Here is a 13,870-nt window from a genome sequence, read left to right as displayed (position 1 = left end):
ATAAGTATCTATTGTATTTGTAAGGACTAACTGAAGAGAGAAAGTACCCAGGACTTCCTACTGCTAGATACTGAGTCTGGTTTATTCTTCAGAGGCTACAATTATGCTGACTTCCTGCTTACTATCCAAGAAGCTACTAGTATTAAGGGTCTTTTGTAAGGCAACTACTCCAATTTTGGTTTTACTCACATTAAGAATGAATGTGTTTCTAATTCCTGATAGCATTATTATTATTATTATTATTATTGATAAAGTCTGGCTATGTAGCCCATGCTGGTAGTAGACTTTCAATCTTAGCCTCCCAAGTGCTGGGTTTTTAAGTGATCACTTCTCCTCCCAGCTAGTAACAGTTTCTCTAGACTTTCCTCAAGCATTATTTAACCTACTTTGCTAAATAGTTATTTTTGAAAGACTTAAAACTTTTCAAAATATGTCACATACAAATTTATTGGGAAGCTGACATTTCTTACATTCTCTTGATAATCTGTGTGCTTCAATCATTGTTAAGGGGCCTATTCACATTGTTTCTGTAGCATATAATCTTCTGAAAGTAAATATTTAGAAATAAATGATCAGCCATAAGTATTGCTCAGCTTACAAACGTAGTTGTATTTTTGATAATGACAACATCCTGTTTTCACTTCAATTAATGTGTACAGCTGCAACAGTGTGCCAGACAGTGGACTAGAATATGAGAATTCAAAGATGACTGACAATCTCTGCCCTCAAGGACCTCACATGACTTGCTGCTCTTATCAGGGCATCAAGAGAAACACACAAAGCAAACACTCCCTTGATGACAACCTAACACAAGTATGCACTGTGAACCTCAGAAAGTCCTTAACTTTGCCTTGGAGCTGGGGGAAGGGTCTATTACACAGGAGAGCATCTGTGTACTCAGATACCCAGGAATTTCTCAACTGCATTAGGAAGATTAGAAGGAGTAAAGAAGAGTAGAGGTAGAGAAATGTCTGGCTGCCAGGGTCATAAACTGTTCAGTGAATTGGAATACTGAGTAACTGATGTGCAGTGAGGGCTGTATTGCTAAAACTGAAGACCCTGGAACTGAAGGGCCTCAAGGGCCGCCCTGGGGGTTCTAGAACTTATTCCACAGAGCAGGTCAAGTCTTTATGGCTTTCTGTCATTTGGGTCCTTGGGGCTGCTCAAGTGGAGTCACTGGGAATCTGGGAAAGGAATGGTGAGGCCCTTGCAGGGGTCAGTTATGAGATGGTCCCCAAAGAAGGCAGAGGGAAAAGGAGGAGGGTCCAAACCCACAGATGCATGAGAAGTGCAATCCAGGAATGGAAAATGACTGAAACTGGGAAGAGACAAAATACACTGGGCTGAAGATCCCTAATAAACATAGCCTCGTCACAAGGTCAGGATAGTGCCTTCTAATCCAGGAAAAGTACTTTAAAGTCTTTGTATTGTCAGGCAGAGAATGACTTCCCTCTTCTTCTTTGGGTTAAGACAGGGCGCCTTGCTAAGAAGCTTTAGCTTTAGCCTTGGCTCAGGCTCCCAAGTTGAGATCATGGGCATGCACCTGACAACTCGTGGTTCAAGTTGACATTTGCCAAGTACTCACTGGAAGACCCAGTAGGTACTCACTACTTACTGAGTCAGTACTTCCAGAATTGTTAACCTTGCTTAAAGCTGAAAGGGGAAACTGAGACTCAGAATGGTTAAATGATTTGCCAAAAGTCACAGCTAGCAAACAGCACATGTCTGCACTGCAGCCTCTCTAAGGGCCTTTTGTTCTTGTAAAATTCCTTTATCTAAAACTGGGCAGTATTGATTTATAAAGTTTTAATCTTCCCACTTAGAAAATGACAACAGTGGACAGACAGGATCATTATTATAATCTAAAGTTAGTTTTCTTGTCCATAGAATATATTTTAGACACTCTTACTACAAAAAAAAAGAACCACAAAAGGGTAACTGAAGTGGATGTTAAGTTTTTCACTATAGTAACCTTTTTACCTATATCACATAACGCTATGTCACACATATTACATACACACAATAAAATTTCGATTAAACAAAATCAAGCCAGGTGCTAGTGGCTCATGTTTGTAATTCTAGTTACCTAGGAGGCTGAAATCTGAGGGTCACAGTTCAAAGCCAGCCCAGGTAGTAGTCTATGGGGTTCTTACCTCCAATTAACCACCAAAAAGCTAGAAATTACATCTGTAATCCTAGCTACTCAGGCGACTCAGACTTGGAAGGATTGTGCCCAGCTAGGAAAGTCTATGAAACTCCATCTCCAATTAACCAGTAAAATGCTGGACTTATAGACATAGCTCAAGTAGTAGAGCACTAGCTGTGAGTGAAAAAGCCAAGAGACCCTGAGTTCAAGCAAACCCTGGTACTAGCATCTTCTCTGTATTTGGCACTTCGTGAATTTCAAGGGATTTTATTTCCCACATTTTGATTTCAGACCCATGGGTTTTATTTTGTCTATAGACACTGTGTCTTAAGATAATTATAATGTACAATTATGATTTAACAGTGTTCTTTCTTCTCTTATTAGTGGAGAATAAAGACTGATCTCTTATATCCAATGGCATCCTAAATGAGATAAGTATAGGATCTTATATCCACCCTCCTCTGTGAGTGTACTTAAAGAGTTGAGGACTACCTTACTATTTACTGAGAAATGCCACCATTTGTTTCCTTCCAATAAACTCACTCAGTACTTCCTATTCCTAAGCCAAGTAGCATTTCCTTTTGTGACTTTTCCCTTTTAACCTAATTCCATTCCTCTTGAAAAAAACTTAACTTTTTAACATATCTACTGTGATGATCTAATACAAAAGACAAGTACCAGTGTCATTTCCTAAGGGTAACAGTGAAATGCCTACATCTCCAAGAAACTGATTATTAGTAAGACTGTCTTGAATATGTCACACCTAATACCAGAGGTAGGGTCAGTAATAACATTTCTCCCCAACCTATTTTTGATAAAGAGTAATACCCTCCCCTTTTCCCCTTTTATAGTTGCTCAAGTGAAATCATTTATTTTTGCAGACTGATAGGCTTTCTTTTAATTCACCTCAAGAAAAGTTTCTAGGTATGAAGGCTTTATTTTCAGGAAAGAAAATGACACAGGAATCTCTCAGTTCCTCAATAGCACATTCCTGGAAAGGGAGAAGAGAAACAGGATACCCCAGGCTCTGCCTGTAATATTCACATTTGTCTCAATATGTTCCCAGCGCTAGCATTAGCATGTTAACCACTACATCTACCTTGTTAAAAAAAAAAAAGTGGTATGTTTCTGGACACAGGTGGGCCATGCCTATAATCCTAGCTACTCAAGAGGATGACATCTGAGGAATGTGGTGTGAAGCTAGCCCAGGCAGGAAAGTCTGTGAGACTCTATCCTCTAAGTAAGCACAAAAAAAAAAAAGCTTAGGACCAGCACCAAAAAAAAGTGATGTACATTGGGTGCTGGTAGTCTATATGCCTTTTCACCAAGTCTACTTGGGCGTCTTTGGGAACACCCCAAATCTGTTATCTCTGTCTTAATAAAGACACCATTCATACTGGATGAGGATATCACTCTAACATCCCATTTAATTTTACTTACTACTTTTTCATAGGCTCTAACCTCTACATGCAGTCATATTCTGAGGTTCTCAGTTAGGATGTGACCAAATGAACTTGCAGTGGGGAGACACGATTCAGGCTATCACAGACTACTGACCATTCTTAATGATAATAAACTTATTCTTAACTTTAGGACAGTAACACACCATTGGGCACTGGTGGCTTATGCCTGCAATCCTAACTACTCACCAGTCTGAGGTCTGCATATCCCACTTTGAAGCCAGCTGGGGCAGGAAAATCTATGAAATTCTCATAACCAATTAACCACCAAAAAGCTAGAAGTAGAGGTGTGCCTCAAGCAGAAAAGCATCAACCTTGAGTGAAAACACTAACAGACAGTGTCTTTCACTTAAGTGTTTTCACTGTTCAGATTAAGACACATTGGATAGCTCATCCAAAAATTATTTGCCATGGGCAGGCTAAGGAAGCCTTGTCAAGTCTATTTTCCCAAATATTCTAAACTACTGGCAGAAATAAATAAATTACACGCAACATATACTGCTTACATATTAACAGCCAAGGCCAATGAGAACAGTTGCAATTGTCCTGAAAGTAATAGGGCAGTATACCTGGGATGCTCTCTAGCTTCCTTCTGAGCTCTTCATTTTCCTGTTGCAGTGAAATAACCTCCTGCTCCAGCTCTTGGCATCGAGGACAGTAGCCTTCCTCTTCCTCTTCTTCCTCCTCGGGCAGTGTAGAAGAGGATGGGTGACCATGGGATTCGGATGTTGCTGGAGAAGTCCAGCCACCCAGCGTATGCACAGGGGAGGTTGAAAGAGGATCCACATCAGCCAGGTGGCTGTACTCACTGACTGATGATGTGTTTGGAGTCGGGAAGCTCCCCGAGAGCAGGTAATTCTGGAGGGAGTCAGTGAAAACTCTCAAAAAGGCAGAAGTTTGTTGTTTCCTTTGCATATATTGCATCTCTATGTCGACATTGTCTGAGGTCTGGCTGTGGACCCCTTTCCCAATGTGACATGGCTCTTGTCTGTCATTATAACTAGAGCCTTCTTGCTTTATGCAAGAAATCATGGATTGAGAATGGTTGGAGTCCAGAAGTTTTCCTCCACAATTTAAGAGACTAAGAACACGACTGCACTGCTGAGCAAAAGCGTCCAAGATCATACGACTCTCTGAAAAGAAATAAAAAGACACATCAGTGGCTGATAGCCAAAGGCAAGGAAGAAGCCGAATGTTCAACCACATTTAAAAAAAAATAGGCACTTCTATAGGCACTCTGTCATAAACCAAGGCAACAAATCCACTATTAACAAGACACACCAATTCCTGAGAGGCCTGATGAGAGACCCTACCCTTTCCTCTAAGAATGAGCAGGGCTTTGACTCTTGGCCTTGTGGAGATTTCCCTCTCTGTGGCATTCACTGGTCTGCACAGGTCTAATTGCACACCTTTGGTTTCATTAATATCTTTACTCTAATGAATTGAGCTGGCCACTGATACTCGATTCCTCATTGATAGGAGGACTTACAGCAATCATTACTTCTATTTCTGGAGTGCCCTCATGCCCTTGCTATTAATCAGCTGATACAATCCCTGTCGAAAGAACGCAGCTCCAGATGCAAACTGGAGAAGAGAGATAAGTGTTTTTGTAGAGCTAGGTAAAACAAAGAGTGGGTCTTCAGGTAAAAGATGAGCACAAAACTGTGTTATCTAACATCTGTATTCATTATGCTACTTTTTAATTTACATACTAACTTGGATTTGTCAAGGTTAATGCTTACGCTGCCCTAGATCAGCATCATTTGAAAATCACTAGTGCCTCTTCTCAGAGACTTCCGTCAGGTTGTCAGATCTCCTAATATGGCACCAGGTAGCCCACATTCATGAATTCTAAAGCATATTACCAAGCAGTGAAAAGCAGAAAGCAAGCAGAAAGTCCAAGCAAAAATGAAGAAAAAAACCCTCCCAATTTGTGAAAAAACTTACTGCTGGTCAGCCCTTAGGCTGGTTCTTGAAAAACAGTTTAAGTGTGTCAAAGGCAGCTTTCCTCTTCCTTGCTACTCTCTACAATGGGGTATTATAAATGGAGTAATACTTTGCAGGACTTACATAGTGGTAAGATGTCTCTGTTTCCTCTTCTGCTTATCTAGAAAAATGGCAACAAACTAAATACTGGAGACTGCAGATACCAATAATCCTACAATAGAAATACTGCTAGCCACTGGCTGTCCCTGAAAATGCTAACTGCACTTTTTCTTTCTAGAAGAAACTTTTAAGGTAAAATATGATGAGCTGCTTGAGGGCTTGCATGGGGCTGGAAATAAAATAAGAAACCCTCTACAAAATATAAACATGGAGCCAATTGACACCACACTTTAAGATGCTTCTGTGTTAAACAGGCACTGTAGTGTGCACTTGTAGGTATACTTGGGGAAACTGAGGCATGTGGGGAGAGAAGGGGAGGAGCTCAGGAGTCGGGGACTAGGATGATAGCAGTTTCTAGGATGACAGCAGTTTTAGGCTAGCCTAGGTAAAAAGTTAGCAAGGCCCAACAACTAGGCAAGGTGTCATGATACATATACATTAGTTACCTCAGCTATGTGACAAGGACAGGTAGGAGGACGTTAGAGAGGGGGCCTTCCTATCTGAACAATAACCTGAGGCAAAAAGGGATGGGGGCATGGCTCAAGTAGTACAGAACTTGTCTAGAAAGCATAAGAACTTGAGTTAAAACCCCAATGCCATCAAAAGAGTAACAGTGATAATAATATAGCCATACATCGAGGCATAGTCCTATATCAGCTAGCAACTAAGAGGATTCCGAATTCAAGTCCAGCAACTTAGCAATACACTGTCTCAAAATAAAAAAAAATCCCTTCTTAAAAAGGGCCAGGATATATATCAGCAGCAGTGTACATACTAGGCCTTAGGTCAATCTGCAGAACCAAAGGATTATACTTAGAGAGCCCACAGCACGGTGCCCTGAAAACAGAAAGCACCCCTCACCTCCCTACAATCTGTACAATGATACCATCCCAGATTTCTCCTAACAGCTTCTTAGTCAGAACCTAGAGGCCAGCTCTTCCATCTAAGTAACTGAATATCCTGGGGTGGGAGGGTCAGCACAGTGCCTCAAGAAATACTGGATGTGAGGCAGGAGTTCTTATCAATACACAGAGACCTCAGTTCATAGCATTTTCAAATTTACTTGCCTGGGGTGGGATGGCAGGACCACCTTTGGATGCAGAGACCACCCTTGGGACAGTACTTCCTTACTCTTAGGCACAGTGCTACTACTCATCCTTATACCTAGGTGGAGGAGCCCCATGCCTGACCTTCTTCTTCCAACCTATCATCTTCCTATGGCAAAGTCCTCAAGATCTAGAAATTCCCTACATAAACCTTGAGGGAATGATACTTGTCTGTTTCCTGAGCCAGCCATCCAGACAGACCACGGTGCCAGAGTTCAAAGTACAGACTGGGGCATTTCTATGTGTGTGTGAAGTCCCTCCTCAGGACGGAAGATGAGGCAGAGTAGAAAAAAACCATGGGTTTGTCTGGTCATTATGAAAGTATTTTACTTAACAGTTTATTAGCTTCATCCAAGCTTTTTAATTACTTCATACATGTTATGTGGGCCTGCCTTTTACTTTTGTCCTGAGTCTCATAAATACTTTGGGTGCCATTTCTTTACAATGACCTAACCATTTAAATAGGAAAGTGAAGGGTTGAACCACATAAGGGGGGGAAAGCATTTAAGATGTTCCACTCTCATTATTTTACTTCCCAGTTTTTGTTCTTTTATTAGTGAAATCAAAGGATGATATTGATTGGGAATGTTCAATTCTAGCACAACAGCAGTTTTCATTCATTTTAATCCTATAATCCCATTCTAGACCTGAAGTTGTATTTACTGTTTGCATTTTAATCAGCCTTGTCCCAATTGATTTCCATCTATCCACCTTTAACATAACCTTGATAAAAGGGACAAATACAGAGGGAAAGGCTGAAACAGAATTGCCTACCAAAAGGCTGCTCAACTACATATCTGTTTAATGTCCTGCAAAACACTCAGCTGTTTTAATCATATTGATGAATCTCATTATGGCATAGATTTTTAAGCGGGGGAAAAAAACTGACTTAGGGACAAGCGTGATTTGTTTTCTTAATTGAAGGATAAACTCATAACATGCTAAGAAAAAAATCATTATGTAATATACTACATTATAAAGATAATCTATTAAAGTGCACTCAATATCAGAAAAGGGTTACATTCAAAATAGTTCTTGTCTGCAGTTTCGGAAAAGCTTTCTTCTACATTCATTCTCTGCAGATACAGAAAAACCTGTGAAATCTTTCAAGTTGAAATTTTCCTCTTTCACCACCTTAGTATGTATTTGTTGCTGTTATTTTGTTTCTTATCTTCATTGAAAAGATGGCGGGGAGGGGTTATAGTTATGTAAGTTACATAAGCAAGGTAATAAGTACATTTGTTTTTAAAGTTACCCCCATCCTTCATTTTCTCCCACGTACCTTTCCCCTCATTTCTTCCTCCCCAAGTTGTGACCTTAATATATCTTAGTAGTGTATTTTTACACTGATACACAAGATTTTGAAACATATGACTACTATATTTGGTGGGAAAACAGCAACTCTTTCCACCTAATACATATGCCAACTTAGGCTTTCTAGATGAATGTAATTAGATACATAAGTACTGTGTGATACCCATTACTATTAATAAGTGAAGTTTACAGTTCTCATACCAACACAGTGGAATGGCTGTTGTTCATCTTCATCATCATCATCATCATCATCATCATCATCATCATCAATATTTGGTTGGTTGTGGTTGAACTCAAGGCCTGGGTGCTGTCTAAGCCTCTTATTGCCACTTCCAGTTTTTGAGTGGTTAACTGGAGGTAAGAGTCTCACAGAGACATTTCTGCCAGGGCTGGCTTCAAACGGCTATCCTCAGATCTCAGCTGCCTCAGTAGCTAGGATGATATGTGAGCCACCTGCCCTCAGCTTGATCATGAGCAAAGCATGAACATGTATTTTTATTTTTTCAACTTTTTTGTTATAGTCATAAAGTCTTGTAACACTCAAAGATGGCACAGAAGTAGAGACAACAGTAGGGGCTTTAAAACTGCCTGCTTTATTCCCAACTTCCCTGAGAGGAAATGCTGAAAAATAGTAATTAATAAATCACAACCACAAAGCACTTTAAAAATGACCACTTCTCATTCATTTTGCTTTATTGTGCAGCCTGTTGGGAGAAAGTATCATACTACAAATGGTACTTGGTCTGATTCAAAGCAATCTAAAGTCATGCCTTTATTTTTTAATTAAAATTTTCATTTCTTGAAATTCTTCTGCATTTAAATGGTTTAATCCATCCTAATAAGTGACTAAGAGAAGGGAGAGGAAGTAGACAATCATACAGCCTCCCTACTTTAATGTCCTTCTTTGTAAGGAAAGCCTGCACCGAATGTGCCATCACAGAAGATCCCCAGGAGAATCCTGTTTCTAGGAGGGAGATCACAGTAGTCAAGATTAGTGGTAACCTTTTGATTTTAGTCCACTGAAGGGTGAAATATATTAATATTAAAAATGCAGAAGCAGAAATTTTTAGTGGCCTATTGTCATGTGTTCATATATCTTCCATAAAAGCTTTCAAGTAGTTCAAAATAGATGATTTGCTAAAAATACTAAATTCACTTCTTTGTAAGAGAGGACTTCTTGGAAAAGAAAATAAAAGTTGGAAAATGAAAGCATTGCCCTTAATGAACAATGTCACATTTTTAAAGGAAAATGCTATTCAATTTTTTTCCATAATGACAACATCAACATAGCAAAACAGCATGCAATTTTTCTAAATAAATAAATCAATGATGTGTCAAAAATTAACAGATGAGTTAATATACTTGGTGCTATCAAAACCAGATGGTGCTTCCTAATATTCATCCTGCTCAGTCAATCCCTGAATATTTTCTGGACCATCGGTATATAAAATAGGATGCTGCTATTTGTGATGGCAAACAAAAGCAATCATGCCTGCCAAGCACATACTATAACAGGCAGCATTTCAGCTCTGCTAGACAGAAAGTAATTAGAATGCTTTTAATGTCCAAAAGAATGATGCTGATAGGCTGCCACAGATGTGTAGATTTATGAATATTTATATGGTGGTTTATAGCTGACACTTTTATCAGTTGAAGAAGATAAAATATCTGCCTGACTCAAAAGCTTGACAGTCAGGTTAATAAAATCTCATTAAAGAGAATGACCTATGCAATTATATAGGATTTATTGTAATTCATTTTTGATTGTACTCTGCTTAAAGATGCAATTTCCCATTTCCTGATGCCAAATTTAGGCTGCATATCAAGATCTACGGGGGTTTTAACTCTAAGCCTCCCACAGAGGAAAAACACGCTTTTAAAACCATGGTGTATTACCCTTTTAAGGAAAATTACACTCTTCACAAGATTTTATAAAATTGTTGAAAAAAATCTATTTTTAATCATGTTTCTCTTCTCAATGGTTTATGGCACTTAATGGCAAATAAGATTCACTTCAACCCTTTCATCTTTTCACAACATTTACCTTGGGCAGTCAGTTTTGCCTCTCCTATCCGGGACCCATGTGACCATACTGAAGTTTTACAATTTTCAGCTTACTAGATGGTGTGAGATACTGCAGTCAGATATCACATTGTTGTCAGGGTGCAACGGGCAAAGTTCCAGCAGGCCCCACCCCATGTGTTTAAATGGTCCTAGTGTCTACACTGATCTCATTGGTTCAAAGTGGAACCTTTAGTTCCTCAAAGAGCCAATCAGCTCTCTAGGTGGCTGTCCCTCTGATGGTCACTCACATAGATGGCTTTGTCCACTGATGAGTAAAAGGACAATTCAAGATTTATAGTTCTATGGCTTCCCCCCCCCTTTTGCCTGTGTAATATTTTACTCAATTCATGGAAGAAATCTATATTCCATTTCTCATCTTCCCAGCAAGTAGTAGCCAGTCTCTGTGTTATCTACTCTCCTTAAGAGTTCACTAAAAATAAAATCAGGAATAGAGGCATGGCTCACGTGGAGGAGCCCTTGCCTAGAAAATACAAGGTTGAGTTCAACTCCAGAACTGCTGAAACAAATGAATATTGAAAAAGTAGCCTTGAAAGCAATACAGGGAAGTTTGAAGGGCAACCAAAGAGCTCCTTCACACCTTTACAGCCAAAAATGTTGGTTTCTATTAGAGGACAGACAAAACAATGAGAAGGAGGGCAAGGACCATAAAACAAAATCTCTCTGTGTGAGGGAAAAACAGCAGAGAAACTTTCAGATCCAGATGAACCATGGGGAGATGGCAGGTGACTGCAGCACAAAGAAACCTACAGTACAGGGATACATCCAGAAAAAGCAAGGTTAAGGTACAGATAAAAACAGAAATGAGAGGAGGCAGATTTACAATGTATAAAGCGAAGTCAATGATTGGAAGATAGTCAGCAAAGCCTGAAAAGATGAGTACATGAAGATGAAAAGCTGAGCCAAGCTCTTTTGTAAAAAGGGGAAAAAATCCCCAATGGAGATGGTGGAACTAAGGTTGAGCAACAAATAAGCAAAATGGAAAACGGACCCAAACTGCAGAAAAACAACATAAAAAAGGAAATGCCAGAGCTGGGAAATAAATGTGTATGAATAAGGTGCAAACTCCAGGGGTTACATGAACCTCAAAGAAGAAAAATGAGGGAAATGAAAGCAGCTTAACAATGAATACGGAAACACAATGGAATAGTGGGCCAACTGCAACTGGGGGGAAAGAAGGCACCCCACAAACAGAAAGGAAGCTTGTGGAAGAATCCCACTCAAACCCTTCAAACATCTCCAAACCTGCGAGGGATGTGACAGAACAAGTCTTCCTGATAACCTGTAATTAGATTTTCTTACTCAAAACCAATCCCTCCATGTCAAAATATTGACAAACAGTTGAACGTTTAGCTCATCTATAACTCATTTAGAGACAAAGCGCTCCCATTTTCACTAGAAAGAAAAAAAATACTCCCACTTTACTAATACGCAGAATTAAAAAAACTTTATAGTGCTGTAAAAGGCCAGAGAAGGAACTTTTGTCCACACAAGCTGATAAACCTGCCTGTGGGTCCTCTGGAAGCAGGGCTCGCCCCTTGGGTGCAGGCCTCAAGCAACCACCTCTCCACCAGCCTCGTGCTTCCCAGCAGACCCGCAATGCGCGGGCCTTCCCCGGGGTGCTTGCTGATTCCTGATCCAGGAGACGTGTTTTGGGAACCCGGGGTGCGTACCCCCCCCCCAAACCCGGCCCATTTCTACAAAGCTCGGGAGGGGCCAGACACTGCGGCCAACAACCAGTGTCCCCATGGGAATCCCCGTGGCGATGGAGATGCGGGAGGACACGGGCTCCGGGAGCAGAGGCTCGATTGCCGCCCCGACAGACCCCCGGCCCAACGCCTGGAGCGCCCACGGGCAGAGCGGAGAAGCTACGCGTCGCGGCCAAGGCTGGGACGCGGAAAGGGGGCAGAGATGGAACCAACTGAAGAGTCCAAATGGGAGCTGGAGTGATCGCGTCCAAGAGATGGAGGAAAAGAAGAATGGAGGGAGAAATAATGAATGGAAAAAGAAAAGACAACCGGAGAGAAGGAAAAACAAATGAGGGCAGGAGAGGGGAAAAGGGCGGAAAGTGTTGGGAAAAGTGGAGTGCCCGGGGATAAGGCGCCACGTCCTCTAGGAGCCAGCAGCCCCTGGCCAGTCCCCAGTCCGTCGCGGCTGTCACCCCAGGACATCCGCCCCTCCCGCCCTCCCCGCCCGGGGAGACCCCAGCCGCCCACCCGTCGCCACCGCTGCTCTGGGGGGGGGGTGCAGCCTCGAACGGAGCCACCTGTTAGGCGCGCGCGCCGTCGGAAGCCCGGAACCTGGTGGCGCCAGGGAATGTTCCCGAAGTTGCTACCGGTGGGGCGCGGGGAACTCCGGGACTGCTCTTCTCTTACCGGCTGGGCGCAGTCACCCCCACCCCCGCGGCCGTCCCCACCGGATCCCCCCAGCCCGGGGCGCACGCGGGGTGTCACGGCTCCCCTCGCCCGATAGGATCCCTCTCGCACCCCGCCGCGGCGGGAAGGGAAAGTTGCGCCCCAGAGTTGGTACCTGCGCTGAGTTCCAGACTGGCGCTGTCGCTAGCCCCGAGGCTGCCGCCCGCGGCCACCGGTGGGCCGGGGCCGTACCTGACGACGGCGGCGAAGGAGGACGACGACGAGGCGGCGGGGGCCGGGGGCGGCGGCGGCGGCGGCGCCGGAGTCCTCAGGTGGCCCTGGGACGCGGCGGGCGCGCAGGAGGGCGACGACGACGAGGCGGCGGCGGCGGCGGCCCGGCCGGACGCGGGCGGGTAGGAAGTCTGCGTCGGGTACGGCGGCGGCGGCGGCGGCGGCGGCAGCGGCGGCGGCGGCGGCAGCGGCGGCGGCTCGCTGCTGCTGATGGAGACGGCGGCGTGGGGAGCGAAGGGCGGCGGGGGCGGCGGCCGCACCGGCGGCAGCTCCACCAGGGTGGGTCGGTCGTAGCGCTTGGCCAGCGCCGGGCGCTTGCTGGGGAACGTCTTGAGAACGCTGTAGGGGCTGCGCTGCTTGTAGATTTTGGGGACGCTGGGCCCCTCCTCCGCCGGCTGCATCTCCTCCTCCATTCCGCGCCTCCGGGCCGGATCCCCGTCGCGCGTCTCCTCCTCCGCCTCCTCCTCCGCCTCCTCCTCCCAGCCTGGCACTGGGCTCCGAGGGCGCCTCGGCCGCCCGCCCGCCGGCTCCGCTCCCGAGCGCGCGAGTGGGAGGGTGTGTGTCTGCGCCGTGGCCGCCGCCGCCGCCTGTCGCCGAGCCTGGCATCTCCGAGCCCCCGCGCGGGGGGCTGCCGCCCGAGCGCTGATTGACAGGCCGCCGCGCCAATGCCTGCAGGGAGAACGGAGGTAAAGAGCAAGTGTTTAGGGTAATATCTGCTAATGATGATAGGGGCGGGGGCGGGGCCTGGCGCCGCCGCGGGCCGAGCGGGCCCGGGCGCCCCGGGCTGCGGCCGGAGTGGGGGGGAGGGGGGGAGAGGAAAGGGGGGAGGGCAGGGGAAAAGAGGGGGCGTCTGGGGGGTGAGGGTGGGGGGAGAGACCTGGAGGGCGTCCTGGTAACAGGTGAAAAGAGCTGGGGACCCGGGTCCTGGTAAGGGTGAGACTTGGGAGACCCAGATGTGGACTCCAGGCGTCTGCTGCCGCTGGCAGGGTCCGAGCTACGGAAATGGGCGGG

General features: G+C 44.4%; 1 protein-coding gene across 2 annotated transcripts in view; it reads right to left on the bottom strand.

The window, feature by feature from the left end:
* The window catches only part of Bend4 (BEN domain containing 4), a 29,062-nt gene extending 15,682 nt beyond the window's left edge, over positions 1-13,380 (bottom strand). For both annotated transcript variants that reach the window (XM_048364480.1, XM_048364481.1), the window contains exons 1-2: positions 12,744-13,380; positions 4,176-4,739 (exon numbers count right to left, since the gene is read on the bottom strand). In XM_048364480.1, coding sequence (XP_048220437.1) covers positions 4,176-4,739; positions 12,744-13,272 — 1,093 coding nt within the window. In that variant the 5' untranslated portion in view covers positions 13,273-13,380. The remainder of the gene's footprint in view (positions 1-4,175; positions 4,740-12,743) is intronic.
* Positions 13,381-13,870: the final 490 nt, after the last annotated feature.

The sequence above is a fragment of the Perognathus longimembris genome, chromosome 16 (assembly GCF_023159225.1).
Source record: "Perognathus longimembris pacificus isolate PPM17 chromosome 16, ASM2315922v1, whole genome shotgun sequence".
Classification (NCBI taxonomy): domain Eukaryota; kingdom Metazoa; phylum Chordata; class Mammalia; order Rodentia; family Heteromyidae; genus Perognathus; species Perognathus longimembris.
The sequence above is the reverse complement of the archived record's forward strand: the minus strand, read 5'-3'. Positions and strand labels throughout refer to the sequence as shown.